This window comes from Falco naumanni, chromosome 11 (assembly GCF_017639655.2).
Source record: "Falco naumanni isolate bFalNau1 chromosome 11, bFalNau1.pat, whole genome shotgun sequence".
Taxonomy (NCBI): domain Eukaryota; kingdom Metazoa; phylum Chordata; class Aves; order Falconiformes; family Falconidae; genus Falco; species Falco naumanni.
The window spans coordinates 1,074,678-1,099,109 of NC_054064.1; the positions used below are offsets into that span (position 1 = coordinate 1,074,678).

At 41.0% G+C, this 24,432-nt stretch overlaps 1 protein-coding gene across 1 annotated transcript; it reads left to right on the top strand.

The window, feature by feature from the left end:
* The first annotated feature begins 9,089 nt into the window (after positions 1–9,089).
* On the top strand, positions 9,090–23,828 carry ATP6V1G3 (ATPase H+ transporting V1 subunit G3). The gene is made up of 3 exons (XM_040610894.1): positions 9,090–9,430; positions 20,293–20,393; positions 23,620–23,828. Exons 1-3 carry the CDS (start codon positions 9,349–9,351, stop codon positions 23,791–23,793), a joined length of 357 nt encoding a protein of 118 aa, XP_040466828.1. The 5' UTR covers positions 9,090–9,348; the 3' UTR covers positions 23,794–23,828.
* The last annotated feature ends 604 nt before the right edge of the window (positions 23,829–24,432 follow it).

Sequence of the window (24,432 nt, forward strand, 5' to 3'; positions counted from 1 at the left end):
GGAGGGGGAATGTTCCCATAACCAAGGCATCTCTTTACGTTTTTAATCTGCAAACTTCAAAACAGAAAAAATTTGTATAGAGGAAGTCAAAGTTACTGTAAACTGTCAGGTTTACGAACTTCTTACTGCTAGCGCCCCTCCCACCCTTTAATTCACATACCTATTGACACAACTTTCTATGTTGTAGAGCCTTGTTACTTCTTCAGTATCATCATTGCTGTAATAACAAGTGTTTCACATACTGCAGAACTGCAAAAACAGAAACGTGAGAGGATCAGAAGAAAAAACTGGTATCAAAGATATTACAATGAAAGAAGGTAATTTATACAGGAAAACTACAGGGAAATGATTGTGCTCTACCTGTAATGCTTCAAAGCAGTCCTCAGTGTAATAACTTGTATTCCTGTTTTTTTTCTGGAGTATGTAGGACACGGTATGCACATTATGAAAAATATATCAACCTGTTGCTCTTAGAATCAGTTTGCACAACATCCAAAAAAATTGACACTATAACAACACACTTACTTCACGTACACAGGTGAGTGTTTCCCACCCCACCTTGCTGAAGCTCACAAGGAGAAAGTCTTGTCTTTTCATCACCATTTCTATCCCTCTGGTTCCTAGGTGGGATTCCTAAAAACACAGCTGTATAAGCGAGTGAAAAGGCTGGCAATGCTACACGTGCAAGTGGGTGCAGCAGCCTGCCTGAAGGTTGTACTGAACATGAAGTTCTGGACAGCCCCGCTGAGAGGGAGCTGCTGGAACCTACAAAATGCAGGCACTGCTCTCCATACTATCACAGGTTATTTCATAAAGCCAGAGTCGTTTTTGTTCTGAACACAAGGAGGAGTCAAGTGGCCAGAAAGACGTAGAAAAAGAATACTTTCTGAGATACTCAGTACTTTGGCATAAGGTGTTCACCCCTACCTAGAAAAGGGGGAGAAGTGAAATGGACAGCTGAACTGCTGTAATATTCTGAATTCTAGGACATATATCTACAATCATGTCTGCTATTAAGAGGAGGATCTCAGGTGGCTTGGAAGGAAAAGATGCAGTAGGGCACACTGACAGAATAAAAGCTATTACTTGTCAGGCTTTTACTGAAGAATTTCAATGGATTTAATCTTATTTCAAGAAGGTTTTGAAAGCCAATATTGCGTAGCCTTTTATCAAGCGTTACCTTACCATAAGCATGAAGCTCCTTTTTCTAATATATCTTTTGAGGTTTTTCAGAGCAATGATTTTTCCTTTTGAGAGACTTCTATAATAGCCTGTGTCATGCTCTGGGAGAGAAGGCTTAATCCATGCTGCTTCTGCTGTCACCATAGTGTCAAAAAAAAGTAATGTAAATATTTCATTATCCTCAGACAGAAATATAGAGGTTACTTTTGTGTATACATAGTAGTCCAGTTCTAATTCATTCTCTAGAAAAAGAAAACTTTCTGGGCATTTATTTCAAAGATAAATTATGCAGCTGCTCAGAATAACCAAATTGATAATAATTTGTCTATATTGTCATTTTTAGCAGCTCCTGTCTGACCATATATTTACTAGAGAAAACTTTTCATATTAACATTAACTGCATGTTAATGAAGTTCCATTTTATATTAAAAATATAAATAATGTAACAAAAACAGTCATCCACCTTGTTCTTGCGATGACTTCTGACAGCACAGACCAGTGGTTAGACACTCCCCTTTAAAATGGTGCACAACACCAGAAGTCTCGTGGCTCTCTGCAGGGCCAGAAAATACTCGCTGTGGGTAGACAAGGAACTTCCAAAATGTTCCTAAAGTACAATACTTTGTTCCTCTTTGTCCTTTGCATCTCCCAGGCAGTTTGACCCCTACAGCTTCTGTGCAATAACCACAGAAATACAGGGCAAATATGTCCACACAGGAGTTGTGAGGGAGATGTATGAGGAGCACTTCCATGGCGGCCCCTGCCCCAAGGTCCACTGCTAAAAGCACAATTCTTGTCAGAAATGCACCTTTTCAGCCTACTACACTTCCAAGTCAATGATACACATCCTCTTTAACCTATCTCTGGATCACTACTCCTGCCATTTTCCACCCCACACAAAGGAAAATCCCAAAACAACACTGGGCCAAAAGCACAGCTTAGAGCCAAGTCTCACCCTTCCTCTGAAAAGGCACTGTGAGGGCCACAACACCTCGGCAGCTGGCTCCCACCAGCTTCGTCTCCCAGTCCCAACACCAATCCCTCCAATCGGGCCGATAACCCCAGGCCCTGCTCCCTCACCTCCCACCTTCCGCCCCACCGCCTTGGCCCGGCGGCTGCATGCCCGACCAGCAGGCAGCCCAGCAACCGGCCTGTGGGAGGCACAAGCAGCGCAAGGGGAAGGGGGGGTCTAAGCTGGCTCCAGTTGCTGCTGTGAGACTGGGCATCTCCCACACACATCCCAGAGCAGATCATCTACGTGTGGCCTCTGGATCCGGTGGCAGCGGCCTCCTTCAATGTCCAAGGCCTGGCCCCCACGCACAGCACTGCTTTTCTGTCAGCTGTAAGCGCGAGCTAGCTCTGACTCTCCAATTGCCATCCCCAGGTTTTCCTTCACAAGTTCTGCCATGATATTTGCATCTTAAAGAGTACTACATACATAAAGTAACACTTTAAAAATTATAGTACTGGATTAGAAACGCTGACCAGTTGATGACGCATCAAGCCATTGCCCAAAATATTCACCAGAGGCAGCTTAGAGAAAATAACGTGATGCAATTTTTGCAGCGGCAGCACTGAACATATAAGGAGAATCTCTCAGGAAGGCCTCAGATACATCTCCTTGCTGGATAAAGCATCAAAATTCCTCATGCTAGGAAAACGTGAAGTGTGCTGCGTGCAGACACGCTGGCATTTTTTACGCTCTGCATGCAGCAGCATAAATCAACCAGCTTTTAAAGAAGCCTGGCACAAAGTCAGAACACATTTAATGTGTTATAACTGTGCCTGGCTTAGCTAAACTCTGAAATTACTTGCAAGTGAAGTGATCGAAAGAAAATCAAAACTAAAGGTGAATTTCGACCTTTTTCCCAAGCCTGTAAGTGGGACAAATGCTTTACATAAAACATACAGAGATCCTTATCAACAGAACTATTTTCTGCAAAGCAAAACTCGAAACCATATTAGTTTCTCATGGACTGGCTGGGGAAAAAAAAAATAAAAAAAAAAAAGAAAGAAAAAAAAGAAAAAAGGGGAAAATAAGCATGTTTACTGCATGAAGGCTTGACAAAAGTCCTTCCCTCTCTAAGATGAGGAACTGCCTAATATGCAAGGCTTGCTAGTCTCACAGCCACAGAGAACAGAAATACCAGAGACATGACGTAAAGCAGTGAATAGGCTAAAATTCACATTCTGATTTCTTTTATGAAGGGAAGGTAATTTGTTTTAAAAATGATTTTTATTAAACCAAAAATCCTAGTAGGCATTGGAAAGTGAAGAAATAGAGATTTTAAATCTCAGTGCACTAACACAAAGTACACATGTACTAGCATAAGTAAGTACACTTACATGTATTTTATTTTAGGAACACTAATTCAAAAGCAGGTCTTACAAAATAAGGAGAACCACACACCCCTCACCTTCATAATTGTACCAGGAAATTTTACAGGGCCTAGCTTAGCTAAGGCACATCTACTCTGGTCTTAGAGACAGATTGCCAGCATTTGTCATTTTTCCACCCCAGGTTTTGTGTCTTACCTTTCTAAATAACAACTTGCTTTATGTGGACTGGAAAAAAAAATAAAAAAAAAAAAACAAAATAAAAAAAGCTTTAGTTTTCCTTCTTCCTATTGTACTATTAATGTTTTCACTAGAAGAAAGGAAATTCTTCTTACCCCTTTTATTCACTTTCAGTTTAAGCTGGTCTTGCTCAGAGCTGGAATGAAATACAATGAGATGACTGAGTAGAGAATTAAGATTTTGCTAAAGGTCCGCAAATTGGTTAAATGACCGTGAGCCATATACAAAGTCACAGCACGTAAGTACAGTACAGAGGACGACAGATTCAGCTCCTCAAGGCTGCAAAGTTGAACTGGTTTCTTTGTGGTATCTTTGTTGATCTTGGTAAATCTAATTTGAGACAGTACTGAAATTTTCTGATATACTAGACTTGGTTTTCTTCAAGTGAATGTTAAGCTGTGACACGGATGCGAGTTGTTGGTTCGCATATATATACAAAACGTACTTACACGACTCCCCACTTCCCCTCCTCGCCTGCCTGCACACATGCACTAGGGAGGCTGCAAACTTTTTTGGGGGAAGGCGGCAATGCTAAAAATTGAGAGGATGTAATAAAGGGAAGAGGCATGCTTTTTTGCAGTAGGGTGGGAAAGATGACTGCAAATAGGTGCACTGAGAAAAGAAAAAAAGAGGAAACATTATGTGAAATGAAACATTGCATGCTGGGTCTGACTGGGACAGAGTTACTTACTTCATTGCAGCCCACACATTGCGGGTTTGCGACTAAAATTGTATTGGTAGCACACCACTGTTTTAAGCGTTGCTGAAGGCAGTGCTCGCAGGGTGTCAATGCTTTCTCTGTTACTCACTTTGCCCCTGCAGGGAGCCAGCTGGGGAGGGTAAGATGCTGGGAGGGGACATAGCCAGTTCAGCAGCCCAGACTGGCTGAAGGGATATTGCATGCCACGTAATGCCAGGCTCAGCAATAAAACTAGGGATTTGGTCTTTCCAAGGCAGCCACTATTTGGAGGCTGACTGGGCATTGACCTTGTGGGAGGTGGTGAGCAACTGCTTTTGTATTACTTCGCCTACTGCCCCCACCCCCTCCCTTCACTTTTTAAACTTTTTTATCTTGACCCACAACTTTTTTATCTTTTGCTCTTTTGATTCTCGCACTCATGCCACTGTGGGGGAGTGAGCAATTTGCTGGGTGGATGCTTACTTGCTGGCTGGGTGAAAACAGTAGACACTTAGAAGAGGAAATAATCACAACCATACTGATCCTCAAATAATAAATTAACCTGAAAGTTTTAGAGACTATAGCACTTTTTTTTTTTGCACTTTTTAAAAATTATTTATCTGCATTATCACATCACATAGGTAGTGAAAAAATAAAAGGATAAATACTTCTTTCTTAATTTTCCTCCAAAGAGTTGAAGAGATTTTTAGAAAAAACAATTAAATACAAAGCTCGTGCTGGCATTCTCTCAATGCTAAACCAACTATAGCTGCAAACATAATTACTCATATTTAGACACAGGCCAAATTTAGGAAAAAAATGAGTTGGTTTACAGATAGGTGTTCAACATACGTTAGCAGATGGCTATGCCAACTGAAGCTGGGGCTCTCTCAACAGACTCGGCCAGCAATCAACCTCTGGTAATATCTTAATATTTATTCATCTTTGCTTACCTATTTGTTCCCATATTTTTCAGGCTTCTGGGTGAAATTCAGGCTGCTGATGTCAACTGTGCTGATGTCAACAGAGCAAGAATGTCACTGTCAGAAAATGTTGTAGTGAGAATCCTAGCTTACAGACATAATGACAACTTCAGTACAAAGTTCATTACTATTTTTCTTTTTAATATAAGCAAACATGGTTGTTGAATTCAGAGAGAAAAGACCATGACTTTGAGAAACTTTGATGGTTTTCACTGCATACATTTTAATTTATGCACAAAGACCTTTTGACATTAACTACTTTCTCAACACGATGTCTTAGTCCATTTGAAGGTGCTCCATTTTCATAACAAAAGCAGTCCCCATCATGATGTAGAGGAAGTCATGCAGGTATGCACCCTGCTTTTCCTCACTTGGGCCTTTCCAGGGCAACAAAACAAAAGGCACACACTGCCACACAAAAGCATCCACACCAGCTGCCCTGCCTGACATGCTGCCGATTTTAATGCTTTATCATTGAATCGATGCCACTGCTTTGAAGTTGTAGCCAGAACAAAGCATACTACTTAGTAGTCATAGTAGCTCATTTGGAAAGAGTATTTTTTGTAATAAAAAGAGTGATTAAAAAAAATGTGTGTGCTTTGGGAAATACAGCCACAGAGACAATGCATGGGAGACCTTCAACTTCAACACATTTCAGCAGAAACTCTGCCTGCTGCCCTCCTACATACAGGAGAGCCTGTGCACACTTAAACCACAATAAAAGGATGCCACAGCACTGCCTTTACTGCTCAGTGGCAGATGGACTGAGAAGTTGTTACATTCATGGTAGGTAAGGCTCAATCTGAGTAACAGCAAACAGATTTTTTTTCCAAATAAAATAATCTGAACTACTTGGGTTGAATTTACCCACTGGCCCTGACCTTCCATCTGCAAAGAGAAGACAGCAGCTGCACTGCCTCCATCTAAACTAGAAACGCCTGATTTAGAGTGCTTCTGCTGGTGAAGCTGTGGATGGAGCACAGGAAGCCCAGCAGGGTCTCTCATCCCTTGTATGACCCGTCATTCCTTTACTCCACAGCTTTGCTTCAGGTGAGCGAGAATGCCAGAACTGAGCCCATTTTTCCCTTTCTGTCAGTGGGGATAACCAGAAAGGGCTCAGGAAATTCTGGGGACCAACATAGCAGGATGAAATGCTGAGAAGGCAAGGGAGGAGTTTTTTAAAAAAAACACCAAATAAAAAAACCCAAAACCAAAAAACTTCTCTCTGCCCTCTATCGCTCTAGTAACACCAGTCCTCCCCCCACCCCCATCACCAGTCACCACATCGGTTTCTCTTTTCTAATTAAATGAGTCTGGAGCTGGCTTGGAAAGAAAGCTAGCAACTATGACACAGAGAAGTTTCTTATTAGCTTGTGTTATGAAGAAGGAGCCTGTTGGTGGCTTAACCTACTTTATTTTGATGAATTATCCATGAAGTGGGATACACAGAGGTGCCATGTCAACATAGCCTGAGATCATCACCATCATCATCATCAGACAAGCTCTGAAATTAGTTCTAACAGGCAGTACTTTGTGTGGAGTCTAACAAAATGTGTATAAGCATTAGCCAGCCAAAATAAATAATCATCTTCTCCCCTGCAGAGGTGTACCAGTACCTGATGCTGTGAGGAATGCCAGCATGGCATGCCATCACACTGTAAATGAACGAACTACAAGGAAAATATAAACTGAGGTATTTTTTGATTCAGTAAAACATTGAAATACATGACATCTGCAGCTCAAAAGAGCTGCTGAAGAATTATATCAATTTTTTAACAATGGAAGAGCTTTGTAATTTGTTCAAGGGTTGGGGGTTTTCCATTAAAAATTCATCATATAGAAATATATCTTGTGAAATATTAATTAAAATTTACAGACTGTAAATATCAATTCAGATAATTACTGAGGTACACGTAATATAATTACAGCATTGAAAACTGCTCTGAAAAATCAAAGGATCTGACCCCTGATGCTTTCAGCCAAGTCCAGAAACTCTGAAACAGTTTAGTTTGCTAGCAGCTCCATAACATTTCTTGTGGCAATGAGATTTGCTTGACAAGATCCTTTGCCTAGAATATACTTTTGATGTCTGAGACAAGCCTGACATTTCTGTTTCCTATTTAATTTTTAAGTAACTACTGCTTTAAAGTTCTGAGCCCAAGTTTCCTGCCCCAAGTAAACCAAATCTCTTTATTTTTCCACTTCTGCTTTTCTTTGCCAGTCAGATAATTTGGAGCCAAGCCCCAGTGGCACAACAGGCATCCTAACCCTACAGTTTCCATATATTCTGTACAATTGATCATCACTTGCTCTTCTATGTCTGAATAAAATAAACTTCAAGGTTATGCATTACAATCATCTAAAAATAGCGCCATGTCTGCTCTCTTGCAGCTAGAGCAGACCTCTGATTTCAGTGCTGGAGATGAGGAGGCATCTCACAGTTTCTGGATGAAAGAAGAAACACATTGACTAATACTCTATAAGAAATTGGCATTTTTCTGAGAGAGTGCCTGGGTGGAATTTGACTCCATGACATCAACATCACTAATCAGAAAACAAACCCACTTTTCAAAGTCTCCATGTGACTGCCATTCAGAGCACAGCTGAAGACAGTAATAGGGCAAAAGGCATCTCCATCCATTTTCTCTCAAGCCTGCAGCTTTTGCGGGGGGGCGGGGAATGCCAAAAAAAACTCCACCTCCACACAACTTCGTAACAACAGTACACATTTCCTCATAAGGATCAGGTAACAGCCTTGCAGCAAGCAAGTAGCATAGCACAGCTGTCCTAGGACGCCCCAGAAAAGAAAGGGCCCTACAGCAAGGACCATTAGCAGAGAGCAACAAATAATTTTTGCATACGTCTTTCGTAATATATGTGCAGAAATTATATCTATATATACACATACATCTACCTAATTGAAGTCTGAAAAAGCCATTTACATCAGAAGGTGATCTCTGGTCCTGACATAGCTGTGTCAGAAGAACTTGCAATAAATACGCTTTACTCATGCTATGAAGTACTGAGAAAAAAAAATATTTTAATGATGCATCTTGACACATCTTCCTCCTGTGCAATGGCTGAGGTACATGTGACAGTGGGGATTTGTTGTTTTTTCAATAAAGATTCAGAATATAAACATACTGCTTATTCATGCATTAACTTACAAGATTATTTTCCTACCATAGGAAACGGGATGTGCATCTACAGCCATGCTTATGTGTTCGTAAGGACTTAAAAGTAAGACCTAGATCAGCAGTCATATGTTCCCAGAATCTGGATCTTAGAGCTAATCCCACAGCTTCCCTCCACAGCACTCATCTACCTCATGGCAGATTACAACACAGAGCACACCTCCACACCACATGCTTTTTTAAACTTTAGTCCCTGATGAATTCATTCCCAATGAAGATTTTTTTAACAAAGTGAAAAAACTCTAATGAATAATGTTAAGCAGTAACACCAAACAGAAGCCTACAACCAGTTCACTGTGTTCAGCCAAAACTAGTTGTTGACCAAATCTGATTCTTCACACTCAGGGAAGTGATTTTTATTCCAAGAAACATATTTTTTTCCCCAGTTCTTCTGGCAAGATTAACTATATTTTGCTTCAGCAATAAAAGCTTAAAAAAAAAATCCTCATTTAACTACAAGCCACTTGGAGTATTCTTCTCTTCCCAATTGTTGATCAGGCACTTCAGATCTTCTGTGACCCTGAGGAGGGGACAACATTCCTTTCAACCGCACTACAGTGTTTTTGTGATTGCACTAGCAGGCCTTTTCGACCAGCAGCAATCCAGGCAGAGCCGGCTGGTTTGGTGCAATCTGGAAATCTGTTGTAACAACAGAACAAAAAGCACAAGGAAGAGCCTGCCGGCTGTATAAAGCTCCAGTCCCTGCAGAAGTTCACCAGCCTCAGCAATCAGCATGACCAGCCAGTCTCAGGGAATCCAGCAGCTTTTGCAGGCAGAAAAACGTGCCAAGGACAAACTGGAGGAAGCCAAAAAAAGTAAGTAGCTGGACTGCTTTTATTGTAGCTTTCAACTGTAAGGTCTTCAGAATTACAGTGGCTCACAGAAAAACAACATTATTCCATCTGTATACATCACAGCTGTGCTGCTCCTGTTCTTTCTTCTCACTTGCATTACTGCTGTGCCTTGACTGCAACCAGGCATTTAACCAAACCTGAACATTCAGTTTGCTTAAAATTCTGTGTGCACGCACACATGCCTTATTACGTTAAACAAGGTTTTCTTTGTTATATTCATCCTGTCAGCTACATTTATTCTTGCTTTATCTCAATGCCAATAATGTCATTACAGCCTTCCTTAGCTATTTAAACTAGAAGCCTACACACCAATGGCTGCCAGCTCTGGAGGACCAGGGTCCAAACTCTCTATTTCTCTTTATAGGTCTTGTATAAATTTTTCAGTGCTCCTCTTTACTTACAAAATCTAGTAACTTGCTTTCTAATCTCAGCTGGGCTTCAAAAAAGTTATACGAAAATAAAGGGAGAATTCAGCACAATGACAGTAATCAAAGTCATGGTATAATCACAAGCACTGTCAGTACTGTAGTAGGTCATTGATACAAGTCTTATTACATAGCACAAGTAATCACCAAGTGATTAATGTTCAATTTAAAATAAATGTCATTTACTGAATGCCTAAATGCCCAGCGTAAAGCATGTGTAGATATCCAATAATAATAATAATAATTTCAAGTATTTTTATTCTAGTCATATATAAGCAAAAATTAATAATAACAAATATAGAAATGAAGGCATCTGCTAGATTAATTTAAATCAAAGAAATAATTCTCCTGGTAGAGTCCTTCCTTTATCATTTTCTGCATTCATCTCCCAGTGATTTAATGCAAAATATGGTGACCTTATTCTCCCGAATGTAGGTACCAACTACATATGAGGCACTGACCTACATTAGCACTGAAACATTAATGCTGTTTCATGGAGTTACCTTGATTCAGAAACCAGCAGCAGGAAACAATGTAGTCCAGCAGGACTCAAATGCATGAAAACAGTGTCATGTGGAGCAAGAGGCTGATAAAGGAATGTATTTTGTTTTCCAGAGAGATATAGGAGCTAAACAAAAATTATTTGTGTAGTTTCTATATTCCTTCTACACAAAAATCAGCATTACTGTGTGTCCATTAATTATTAGCGTGACTTGTTAATTCGTACAGCAGGAGACATAAAATAAGTAGAAAGCAAGTATCGCTTCCCTGAGGACCTGGCTGCTGCCTGTGCCCCAAAGCCTTGCAGGAGCAACGGGGGGGGGGGGGGGGGGGGGAGGGGAAGAAGAAGAAAAAAAAAAATCTCCCACCTTCATAAAAGAGAAGGCTCACAAAAAGACGGTGTCTGAGGGTTGCTGGTCCCAGCAAAAAAGCAAGGAGTAATTAAGTGATTCAACCTTTATATAGCCAAACGAGGTGCTCTGAGTGGGATGGTTCTTCCCTTCTCAGGTAGGGCAGAGGAACCACACTGTTCCCCAAAGCGAGAACGTGTGTAACCTGGAAAGGCACAGCCCCCAGCGAGGGAGTGTGAACACAGGCTGCAGAATCAGGCCTTAAGCTATGACAGCTTGATGTTGATTACCCTTTAATTTGGGGTTTGAGTTTCTTTTTTTGCTTTGTTTTCATTTCATTTGGGTTTGGTTTTAAAACCAGAAAAATCATCTTTGCTTTTTCAAAAACAGCCAGTTAAAAAGAGGTTTTGTAAATTAAGAAACTCCAAAAATGAAAAGTATCATTATAACACAAAAGTAATGACTGAAGATGAACGTCTTGCAAAATCCAGACATAGCTACAGGTGTATTTAACTCTACTCTGCAAATAACACTCCCCTGTCATCGACCCAGCCTTAAACAGAGTGCTTGTGATAAGCACTGGGCTTCTTACAAGTAAACTATCTTCCAGACCCCTCTGAGTCAGAAACTTGAATTAAACCACTGCCTATGCTTACTTCAATACTAGTACACTGGTAGAAGTTACTTAGCAGCTACAGAAAAACATCCATGAAGAATTTGGTGATCAGTAAAAATACTCAATAAAAATATTTCATCAGTGATTTTCTTCTCTCTTTGAGAGCTAAACATTTTTTTTTGCCTTTATAAAAATTAAGGAAAATAAAAATTTCTCATACACTAAAATCGAGGGGGGGAGGAGGGGCAGGAGCAGAGAAGACAGAGCCAGACTCTTTTCAATGGCATCTACTGAAAGGGCAAGAGGCAACAGCACAAATTTAAGCATAAGAAAACAGCTCTATATCTGTGAGGGATGTCAAACCCAGGAACAGGCTGCCCAGAAAGACTGTGGAGTCTCCATCCTCAGAGATGTTAGAAACCCACTGGATATGGCCCTAGTCAAGCTGCCTTTGCCGAACCAGCTGCGCACAAGGGGTTGGAGCAGATCCCAGATCCCGGAGGCTCCTTCCAGCCCCAGTAGCTCTGTGTGATCCCATGAAAAACCTCAAGAATTTCTAAGAGATTTTATTCCTAGGTACACCAGATCAAGGGCAAAAAGTTTAACTTACTAATGAAGTGGCAAATTCATCTACAGCCTAAAGACTTTGGTGGATCTTTTTGTTTGTGTTAAATACTGCCAGCAGTTTTTACGAGGGTGCAAATAGCAAAGCTTTTGTGAATTTTAGAGCTCATGAATCACACAAGCAAGGTCAGGTTTCTGATTTGGGTTTTCCTAAGGACTACTCCACCCTGGACTTTGTGCTAAAGGAAGCATTACAGCCAATCTAACAGAACAGTTATTCAGTAATCATTACAGAACAATCATTGGACAAAGACATAACTCCCCATGGCAGGGGGGTTAGAACTAGATGGTCTTTAAGGTCTCTTCCAACCCAAACCATTCTATGATTATTATATGCAGCATTACAAGAGGCTTGCAGCAAAGCTACAAAATAAAATAAAATTTCTGTTGCCCTTAGTATTTTTCATAGCAATGTCACTATGCCACCTTAGATGCTTAACTATACCAGCATAACTTAAATACAGTGGGACAAGGACAAAAGGGTTTCTTCTAGTGCTAAATCTAGTTATGCCAAGTCAGAATTACTTCAACAGTCTCTTCCCCCCAGAGTGATTCTGCAGTTAGATCAGCATAAAGGATTGCATAGTCTGAGCATAAAAATTAAGATAAAACGAAATACATGAAATGCAACCAATATATCCAGTTCAATCGGTTAACCTGTGACACACAATCTGGCAAACAAGGCAAGGACATGCTGCTTCACCCCAGAAAACGCCAGCCCAGATCCACCTGGTACCAGCTCAGATCGGCAGCTTCTGCTCAGGGCCTGGCGCTCCGCGGGCCTGGGCTGCCAGTGAAAGCAACCAACCTGCCCAGCAAGTACAGACGCAGTCCCGTCCCTGCTAACCTGCACCTATGACCTCCTTTGTCACCTCAAACAGACACTGCACGAGGGAGTCCCACTACTCTACACTTCAACATGAGAAGAACGAATGGTAGAATGTTCATGGGACACAACCAGGGGAAGTAATTTTCAAGGAAGTGCCAATAGCAAAACTACCCCTATGCAAACCCTTCGGTGTTTACAGTTGATACTCATCATCAGATCAAAATACAGCATGAACACACATAATATTGTATATAAACAGATAACAGGCCTAAGTTTTGCTGACATATGTGCAGCTGTTTGTAATGCAAAATCCACTTTGGATAACTGAAAAATTAGATAATAAATGAAATTACAGTTATAGACACGAAACAAAGCAAAAATATAGTGCTAAAGTTCTGCTGTACATTGGCTGATATCATTTATACCTGAAAATTATTAATAGTTTGTTGGTAAATGCACACATATGCAAGGCTGAAACTATTAAATTGATTAAACAGAAACCAATAACAATCTGCAAAACTTTGGCCTTTTACCCACAGCACTGCTTTATCTATCAGTTTTGCTTGAAGCATAATTTGGATCCCCGAAATAACTGAGCATTGTCAGAGCCAAGACATCAATTCCTGAAAATCCTTCTGGGTAAAACAAGGGAAACAAATGTGTCATGGACACTGGGTTTAGCAAAATTTGTTTTCCTGTAGATTTTTATATCTTGGCTTGAATTTCTAGTGCCTAATAAAATGAAAACTCAGCTGAAAGATTTTGGGAAGTCAGATTAAAAAAAAACTTAATCAAAATAAGGTATTGTAAACAAAATTATATACATGGCATTCTGTTGGATAATACCCAGGACATATTTTATCTACCGAAAAAGCTATATATACTGATCAGCTGCTTCTATTCTATTTTATTAAAAGTGCAAAATAGTTTTCACAAAATGAGCATCCCTAAATGCCATTTTGCAGACAGTTTAATGCTTTTGAAGACAACTGAAATGGTCCTATTTAAAGAAAATATTAATAAGTTTTGGCAACTTCTTCCTATGACATGATTTCTATGAAGAAATTCAGCTAGAAGCCTAGATGATATGTTTGAAAACAGAAAGCAAATTTTAGCATGGCATTTTTGGGAAAGTAAGATACCATCATGTTTAATCAAATTAGAATGCAACATTTTTGTTTCCTACATTTTCTTGCAAGATCTAAAAAACCCCAACAACCTAAAAAATCTCACCAGTTCTTCTGGATCTAACCAGAGCTAGGTAGGTATTTCATTAGCATCACAGAATTACCTAGACAGAAGAATACAGCCTTTCCCCATACTAATTATGCCTCCCTATATTAGGTAAGAAAATCTAATACAGGGCTAATACAAACACAAAGTTAGTTAAGATTTCACCAATTTAACATGATGCCTAGAAATGTATAGGCTGCCAGCTACAGTAATCATGGACAACAGTGGTCAAGGAAACCAGGCATAGCACAGCTGCGTTGCTGCTCCCCATCTTCAAGGACGGGAAGGAGGGACAAAGGAGCAGCAGCAAACCTGGACCACATCGCATGCCCTTTGGGGCAAAAGCCTCTTCAAACTTGGAGCTTTCTGTACCTCACTTTTATGATCCTAGAGGAAATGTCACAGGGACCGGTTGGTTTGCCCATCACCCTGTATTTCTTGCCCTTTTTTTGCATAATCTTGGCTGAATTTCAATGCTTTTCCACCCTGCAGTGTGTAAGGTTTGATTTCAGCTCGGCTGTGCTCTGCAGAGAATCAGTGAGACTTTGAAAAGGCAATCCTGTATTGCACAACTAAGGTAGCAGACAAGTGGTTAATAACAGACTGACTAATTAATTTTGGTTTCTCTCTAGTGAAACAGCAGGTTAAGCTCTAGTTTCTGCTTAACTTAATCAGGTGCAGCATATGCACTACCACATATGTTGGCAGTTGCCGATTCTGTCCACAACGTTGTTGAACTAGCAGTAATTTACTTACAGCTTTTCCACTTAATTAAATAGGAAGCAGCAGGTTCCTGCTGTGCCAATCCTAAAGGCATCATGGAAAAATGAAATGGCAGTCACCCTACAGTGACACCCTATGTATTGTGCTTACTCCAGTGCACTGTCAAGAGCTGACATGTACATATATATATACACACTTTTTTGGTTCACTAGCTACATTGTCAGAGGCAAATGAACTGTTGTTTTACAGTAAATCTCTTTCCATTTTGTGCATTTTAAATGGATTTATCTATCTGGTAGCCAAATATGCAACATATTTACTACAGATGGCCCCCCAGATGGAATTCAAAATTAAAATCCCACTGATTTTGAAGTAATTTAATTTGCTATAGAGATCCAGTTCCTCAGCTGGTGAAATTGGCAGAGCTTCATCGTAGTCACTCCTCCCGATTTCCAGCTCCAGAGAATCACCCCCAGCTCTGCTCCTAGAGGGAAAAAAAAACTCTATAAAAAGCTGATCGGCTCCAAATCTGGAGAGGAGAATAAGGGAAACTTCAAAATACAGGCCTAAACCTTGTTCCAAATTTTGCTGTCCAGACCAATGTCAGGATCTTACATAAATCTGTAAACTGGTCCCAAGAGTTCATACGGTGAGTGGCAGAAGTTGAGAGAATCAGCCCTTATCAAACACACACAAACTCTAGGAAAGTACATGCTAGGTTTTAAAGTGCCTCGCTGCCCCTTTATGTACATACGTACAGTGTCTCGCTGGCGTAAGGACTCAGAAATATGATTAACTACACAAGAGAGCACTGCACTGACGAACTGAGAGGCAGTGAAGCTATCTGGTTCCTCACCAGTCTGCTCCTTCCTGCGAGAAAAGCCTTTATACAACCACGCACCCCAGGTCCCACAATAAGCACACCCACAAAATCAAACAGTCCAGGGATCAAGACTTCAAAAGGAAGCCTACACACTTCAGGCCCCTCTCTGCTTCTACTCAGCCATCTGCAGATAACGACTTCAGAAGGAACTGTCAAATGGGCAGATACTATACTGCTGGATCAGGCATTTTACCCAGGCTTTTGTTCAATCTCAGATGTATCAAAATCAACAGTCTTCCTCCCAGGATTCAGCTTCCTCATGGTGCCACGCTCAGTGGAAGCAGATTGCTACATGTCACACCCGATAAGGCTTCAGAAGCCCAGCACAGGTGTAATCAATTCAACGTAGCAGCCTGGAGAAAATAAATCAGAAATACTAATGCTCGCCTTTCTAGCCCAGTTGGAGAATGTTCCTTAGGACTTCAGGAAAAGTAGTTTTCAGCTGTTGTGCTTGAACTGAAAGATTTAAAAACCAAAAAAATATCATAGAATGGTTTGGGTGGGAAGGGACCTTAAAGATCATCTAGTTCCAACCCCTCTGCTGTGGGCAGGGACACCTTCCACTAGACCAGGCTCAAAGCCCCATCCAGCCTGGCCCTGAACACTTCCAGGGATGGGGCACCCACTACTCTGGGCAACCTATTCCAGTGTCTCACCATCCTCATAGTGAATAATTTCTTCCTAATATCTTATCTAAATCTGCCTCTTGCAGTTTAAAGCCATTCCCCCTTGTCCTATCACTACATGCCCTTGCAAAAAGTCCCTCTGCAGCTTTCTCGCAGGCCCCCTTTAAGTACTGGAAGGCTGCTACAAGGTCTTCCCAGAGCCTTCTCCAGACTGAACAACCCAAAATCTCTCAGTCTGCCTCTGTAGCAGAGGTGCCCCAGCCCTCTGACCATCTTTGTGGCTCTCCTCTGGACACACTCCAACAGGTCCGTATCCCTCTTATGTTGGGAGCCCCAGAGCTGGATGACCAGTACTCCAGGTGGGGTCTCACAAGAACAGAATAGAGGGGAAGAGTCACCTCCCTTGGCCTACTGGCCATACTTTTTTGATGCAGCCCAGGATTTGCTTGGCTTTCTGGGCTGCAAGCATACATTTGTGGGTCATGTTGAGCTTCTTGTTCACCAGCATCCCCAAGTGTTTCTCCTCAGGGCTGCTTTCAATCCATTGTCTGCCCAGCCTGTATTCATGCTTAGGATTGCCCTGACCCATGTGCAGGACCTTGCACTTGACCTTGCTGAACTTCATGAGGTTCACACAGGCCCATCTGTCAAGGTCCCTCTGGATGGCATCCCTTCCCTCCAGCATGCCAACCACACCACATAGTTTCATGTCATCAGAAAACTCACTGAGGGTGCACTCAATTCCACCATCCTTGCTACCAACAAAAATGTTAAATAGTGCCATCGCAATACTGACCCCTGAGGACTCGTCACTCGTCTTCACTTGGACACCAAGCTATCGACCACAACTCTTTGAGTGCAACCATCCAGCCGATTACTTATCCACTGAGTGGTATACCCATCAAATCCATGTTTTTCCAGTTTAGAGACAAGGATGTTATGCAGGACAGTGTCGAATGCTTTGCAGAAGTCTAGGTAGATGATGTCTGTCACTCTTCCATTATCCACCAACACCATTGTAGAAGGCCACCAGATTTGTTAGGCATGATTTTCCCTTAGTGAAGCCATGTTGGCTGTCACCAATCACCTCCTTATTTTCCATGTGCCTTAGGATAGTTTCCAGGAAGATCTGCTCCACTATCTTGCCAGGCACCAAGGTGAGACTGACCAGCTGTAGTTCCCCAGAACCTCCTTTTTTCCCTTTTTAAAAATGGGGGTTATATTTCCCTTTTTCCAGTCTGTGGGTACTTCCTGGACTGCCACGACTTCTGAAATATGATGAATAGTGGCTTAGCCACTCCACACACCAGTTCTCTGGACCTACAGATGCATCTCATCAGGTCCCATGGACCTGTGCACCTTCAGATTCCTTTGATGTTCATGAACCTGATCTCTTACAGCAGGTGGTTCTTCATTCTCCCAGTCCCTGCCTTTGCCTTCTGTAACTTGCACAGTGTGGCTAGAGTACTTACTGGTGAAGACCAAGGCAAAAAATTCATTGGGTACCTCAGCCTTCTCCATATCCTCGGTAACCAGGTCTCCCACTTCCTTCCAGAGAAGGCCCACATCTTCTTTCTACCACTAACATACCTGTAGAAGCTTTTCTTGTTGCCCCTGATGTCCCTGGACAGATCTATCACGGCTTTAGCTTTCCTAATCTGATCCCTGGCTGCTCAGACAATTTCTCTGTGTTCCCCCAGGCTGCCTGTTCTGGCTTTCACCTTCTGCAGGTTTCCTTGTTTGTCCAGGAGCTCCTTGTTCATCCATGCAGGCCTCCCGGCACTTTTGCCTGACTTCCTCTTTGTTGGGATGCATCAATCCTGAGCTTGGGGGAGGTGAGCCTCAAATGTTAACCGCCTTTCTTGGGCCTTTCTTCCCTTCAGGTCTTTATGCCATGGTACTCTACCAAGCAGACCCCTGAAGAGGCCAAAGTCTGCTCTCCTGAAGTCCAGGGTAGTGAGCTTGCTGTGCACCCTGATCGCTGCCCTAAGGATCTTGAACTCCACCATTTCATGGTCACTGCAGCCAAGGCTGCCCTTGAGCTTCACATTCCCCACCAGCCCCTCCTTGCTGGTGAGCACAAGGTCCAGCACAGCACTTCTCACTGGCTCCTCTATCACTTGGAGAAGGAAGTTATCATCAACACATTCCAGGAACCTCCTGGATTGCTTAGCTTACGCCCTTACAAAAGTATTCATATTGTTCAATAATGTTAAGTACGTGGTTATGATAAGTAAATAAATAGATGTTTCGCACATCAGATCAAGACACCTTTTTCAGTTGCCTAGTCTCCATTTCTCTTGTTCTTGTGATATCCTAATTTAAGCAACTAAGCAATAGCTTTTCTCCCATTAAGAAAAGGGAGTATTATCTCCTCCAACCCCTAAAATTCTAGCTGTACAGCAGGAAAGAGACCCCAAAAAATCAGCATCAACCCAGGTGTCTCAAATATATCAACTTTCAATGCAAGAGGTCTACAGCCCCATCAGTTAGAAAAAGATTTTTACCTCACCAACTAGTATAGCAGTGTCCTGCAGAGATCCATGCAGCTCTACCGACTTGATACAAAACAAGTAGACTGAGATACATCGCCATGGGGTGGTTATGACACATTCAACACCTGCTTCACGTAAAAATTAAGCATCACATTCTCATCAAACCTTTTACTCCATCCCTACTAGACCCAGGAACTACCTTATGCCCAGTCCTGCAATGACACAGATGGGCTTGATTTAACAAACCCTCAGCATTTTACTTGAGACAAAAGTAACGATTCATAGTGAACACAATTATGTAAACAAACTTTTTCAGGTGAAAGGCTCTGGTTTCCACCACAGTCTAAAATGCCACCTTACATATCACCCTCCTGTTTAAAAAGAAAAGAAAAATAAATGTTTTCTATATTTTCTATGCATTACTAGAGAATACCAGTGACCTCCTTTTTCTCTTAATCACTCACCTCTGCATTTAGCAAATGTTGAGGGGGGTGGGGGAGTGGGGGGTGTGAGAAAAGGACAAAGCCTGAAGTTGCAACTCAGTTTGGTAGTGGTTAAGACTTATTTTGTAGTACTTTGGAAATATGCCAGGTCTAAGCAGAATCCAGTTGGTGTGGGATGAAGGGATGCTGGCAACCCATCAGTACAGCAAATCTTACAGAATAACATCTTTTCCCATCAGTGACAACTAAAATCTGTTATCTGGCTGCTACTATTGCTGAAAAAGGAAAGATATTTATTTAAACACTAAGCTGTAATTTAAAAAAATGGCATTTGTGTTATGAGATAATGTGTAGTTGCAAAGACTTCTGTTAGCAAACCAACAAGCTTTTCATTTGATGTGTGCTTTCACACAGGGAGTTGGTCTCAGAAGGTAGATACTTGTGTGACTGGCTTTCAATCCAAAAGTACCCTACATAAATCATGTCAGCTCTTCTGACCGTTCTTGTGCAAACCGAGAGGCTGTTGACTTTTCTCAAAGCTTTGTCTGTTTTATTATGCCACATGAAATACTTTTGATTGTGGCAAAGCTGAGAGATTCCTTGCTGCAACAGGTTCTCAGTAACTGATTAATAGCATGCTAAACTTTGGAATCTTAGCTAAGTGGTATAAAGAATTGATTGTGCACATATAACCCTATAGACATAAACTGTTGTCCAAGTAATAGACTATGTCTGGATGCAGCCGCACCTAATCTCCCCTCTGAGAAGGAGTTCAGGGCACAAAGGGTCCTTTCTGAACCTCAGCACTCAACAGGAGGGTCTCCCTGACAGATTTGTCTGACCCTGTCCTCTGTGCAGTAAATAATCACATGTACCTTGCCATCAAATCTTATTAAACAATGGTCATATTTACTATGACGCTTTGTTAAATTGCTGTTTCATACCAATAAACATATTGCTGCTTCTCTCTTATGAGTGGAGTCCGTCACTCCATCTGTGAATCTGACGTAGAGAGATTCATCTTTTGGGATACAGTGACGAGTGTGAAGTAAATCCCTGTGTCTTCCCCCATCAGGAAAGGGGAAAAGGCTGAAGCAGGCCAAAGAAGAAGCCATAGCCGAGATAGACCACTACCGGTTACAGAGAGAGAAGGAATTTCGGAACAAGCAAACAAATGTAAGTAAGAAACACTCTTTTATAATGTCAGTCTGCTCAATGGTAAAACAAATTGCTTCAAACAGTGTCACCTGGAGACTTCTGCAAACACACACGATCATACCAATTAAACACAGAACTATCACCTATGATGTGTGTATGTTTCATTTTGACTTCTTCACAAGTTTTGAATGCATTTGTAGAAGGTATTGTGGACTTTCAGCACCAAAATTCTCCAGCTTCTGTACTTGGTTCATGCTTGTCCTTTGAAGATGTATCTCCCTTAAGGCAAAATACCTTTGGGTCCTTTTTCTTTAACTCCAGACAGACCTCACTCCTGTCTTGAAACTGGAGGTTTCAGTAAGATGGATGTTTCCGTAAAAGCAAAGATTTAAAATCTTTCTTTCTGTTTCTGTTCCATCTTAGCTGACTTTTTTGACTGCACATAAGACTACATCTTTGATGAACTGAAATCACCAAAACTTTGGAGTTTTTCACTACATTTTCATAGTAAAAGTGGCCTGGCTGATATTTTCATATCTGAATTAAAGTGCATTTTATACACTTATGTCATCTTGCAGTTCTCTTTACTATATTCATGAAGGTTCATAAACAGTTCTCTTTTTACTTGGTGATCTTCCTCTTACATTCTTGTTCTTGTTTTGTGCAAAGGCAAGGAAACTACATGTGCAAAAGCCATTACCAAAAAAGCCAAAGAGGTCAAATAAAAACTGCTTTACAAACCTGTCATTTCAGTCACACTTCACATGAAACATTTCCCAGCAGAGATCAAGCCTTAGGAACAGATATACACCCAAAGTCTCTTAACATACACTGCCAGCCCCCAGACACACTGTCACACAGCCAGGCCAGGTGTAATTGTCTCACATGCACAATTTCAGACTTTTACTAAAATAAAGCAAAAAACACCTCTAAAATTTGTTCATCTTTTCATTCAAGCCAGACTTCTGGTTGTAGATCTTAAATAGCAGAAGAGAAAAGATGTTGCTTTTGTGTGAACTCAATTTTTTTTGTCACAAACAAAATTAAAGCTGAATGGAAATGCCACTCTTTGCCAACTGAACATTTCACACAAGCATGACAGAGCACATACTGCTCCTCGAATGGCAGCACGTTGTACAAGGTCATTGCAGTCCTCCTTCACATTCTCTGACCCCATTATGTGGAGCATTTATCTACCCAGAGAAATGCCATCTTTACTAACCTGTGCCTGGAAGGCAGGCAGGAGTTCCAGCTAAACCAGTGCAGAGGGAAGCCTCATGCCCAGTTCAGTTTATTGGCTCAGGTATTTGGACAGAAGTATTTTTAATTCTTTGTCACAGTCTCATTTAATGTGATTCCTCCTCTTTGTGTTGCTGTATGCAAATTGGGATAAATTTTCTCATACTATGAGATGTTCCATATCAGTTCAGAATGAGCAACAGCAGCAACAGAAAATAACAATTAATTTGAGGTTAGAGTGACAATATGCAAGATTATTTTTATTCAGACTATACAAAATTTAAGCACAGATCTCAAACCAATTTTGTTGCTGCTTATGGTGTTTATATGCAGGGTCTGAGATCACTGAACTGTGGAGATGCACAGCCTAGTTCCGAATTTTGTGGCTTCCAAGTCAATGTAACTTTTTAGCAACTTTGGAATGACCCTAGCATAAAACCAGTATGGGAAAATACGGGACAGATCTTCAAAGTCAGCAGAAGCCACAGACTAAGCAGAGCATTGTCTGCATTCCGACAAGAAAAAGGTCTTCAAATTCAGAAGCAGAAAAAGGGGGAGGGGGGGACACACACGGACTACACAGAAGAGTAAGAATCAAGTATCTCAAGTTACACTATTAGCATGAACTGAGAAAGCAGGTTCCCAGTCTGCAGAGGCTCTTCTTAAAATTATGATACTTTTCTTGAGGTTTTTCAAAAGTATTTGGTAGCTGGATAATATGCAACCATCTGGGATCTCTAGAAATTTATTTTCCCCAGTGGAAAAAAACAGCTTCATAAATCTGATCTAAGCTGTACAATCTTTCCCACATCCACATGAGACCCTTACAACTTGTCTAAAAGCTACAATAAAATGCCGGCTAAAAATAGTTACCACAGAAAACTATAATCTTTTCCCAATATTTACAATGACATCTACATCCTGTATTTCTTCCAAATAGAAAAGTGTTTTACATCTGGATTATGGAAAAACTTCCTACTATGTTGCCAGGTACTGATAAATAGAATTGCAAAGGTGATTTCTGCAAAAGGTCTTAAATCAGTTGCTTTTCCTTCTTTTAAGAACTCAGTTGGGCTGAAATCTCATGGAAAATAAAGCAAACGACTGCCTCCTTGTTTCTGGTCATGTCTAGGTATCCCATGAACATCACAGGTTCATTTCAGCTGCTAGTCTACCCCAGATAACCATGGCAGGAACAAGAAGAGTATGTTACTTATTCCTTTCTTACTCTGTCAGCATGCAGAAATGTCTTCTGCTCTCCCCCATGGAATTTTTTAGCTGGAAACCAATTTCTCTGCTGGTATCTGAAGGACTTTTCCATAAGGGAAGAATTCACGGGATGTTGGGGCAGTGGGGGAGGAGGAAGCAAAGTCACAGGATTTGGAACGCGTGCATCTGTTTATAACATAACCTTGCTAAAATGTTCAGCGAGTCCAGAGTTAATTAAATTCTAAGCGAATGTCCTGATATTAAGTGTGCCAGAAGCTGTCTGGTATTTCGCCAGATAAGAAAATGTAACATTAAAAGACCTTGTCTGAGGCCTATTGAGGGTTATACATCACTAACTGCTGAAGACATTTCAAGTACTCTGAAACTGTAATTATGCATTGTCAGGAAGCCTTTCCCATGTTTTGCTCCTTAGCCACGCTCACATTCATTCTCAGTGAGGCCAAACGAAGCACACTGGTGATAGAACTTAGTTGACTAGTCATTAAAATAGAAAACAAATTAAAATGAGCGATATAAAAGACAAAATGTGCACAATGTAGTTCCCACAGTGAGCTGGGAAACTTTCATTACATGGGGAGGTTCCCATTGCTAATGAGCAGATGCAAGAGTTCCCTTTAATCCTGTTTTCACATGTACAGTTCAACCTAGATCATATCCTTAATATTAGGATGAAGTGGCATGTTTGCATTATGTTTATGCTAGATGATGAAGAAAAGCACAGTAAACATAGTCATACGTAACCCTTTATTTTGCTCAGAGGACTTCTGCTTTTCAGGTAATGGGCTCCCAAGGTAACCTCTCCACTAAAATAGAAGAGCAAACAACAGAAACCATCCGAAACCTCTCTAGCAGCTACCACAAGAACATGGAGAGCATGATGAAAAAGCTTTTGAGCACAATATGTGACATCAACCCTGAAGTTCACCCAAACTTCAGACACGCAGTTTAAGATCCATTGATGTGCTGAGGAAGGATGTTTGTAAGAAGTAGCCCTTTAATGATAAGCATAAATATTTCCTCATTTATTGTCTCTGTATGTGTGAGAAGAACACTAAAGCGAAAATCAGAGTTCCACACAGGCTTTTGATGTGACAAGAATTATACAGGATTTCACAAGCATTTGTTGAAATACTGTTTCCTGTTGGTAGCAAAGCCCCTGTCATTCAGATGAGGGCAAGCCAGCAACAGCAGAATAAATGATTATTTGACACCAGCAGCTTTTCAGTGGGAATCTTGACTCCTTTTCTCTTATAAAATGTTCTGTACTAAGATGTGGTGTTGCATAAAGTCTGTTTACCCCAATCTTCATTGTACTTCAAGGCACGTGAAACAAGGGTATCACAAAAACTTGAATTATTTCTGTTTTTCTTGTGACACATGGAGCGGTCAGGTCATGGAACATATAGGAGCTCCGTAGCTTTTGGTCGAAAACAATAGGTCAACATATTTTTGCTTCTTTTATGCTAATTTAAAGCAAAACATAGCTGATGTGTACAGAATTACATTCAAAAGCCAACTCAAAGTATTGTCCTGTTGTTTAACCACACCACAAACTTTGTATAGCTTTGTTACATCTGAAAAGCAAGAA

What these genes read in the sequence shown, in the direction of transcription:
- ATP6V1G3 (XM_040610894.1), top strand. Translation starts at nt 9,349, where the DNA reads ATGACCAGCCAGTCTCAGGGAATCCAGCAGCTTTTGCAGGCAGAAAAA. An exon ending in ACTGGAGGAAGCCAAAAAAA is followed by an intron (nt 9,431 to 20,292) that starts GTAAGTAGCTGG and finishes TTCCCCCATCAG; the next exon opens with GAAAGGGGAAAAGGCTGAAG. An exon ending in TTCGGAACAAGCAAACAAAT is followed by an intron (nt 20,394 to 23,619) that starts GTAAGTAAGAAA and finishes TCTGCTTTTCAG; the next exon opens with GTAATGGGCTCCCAAGGTAA.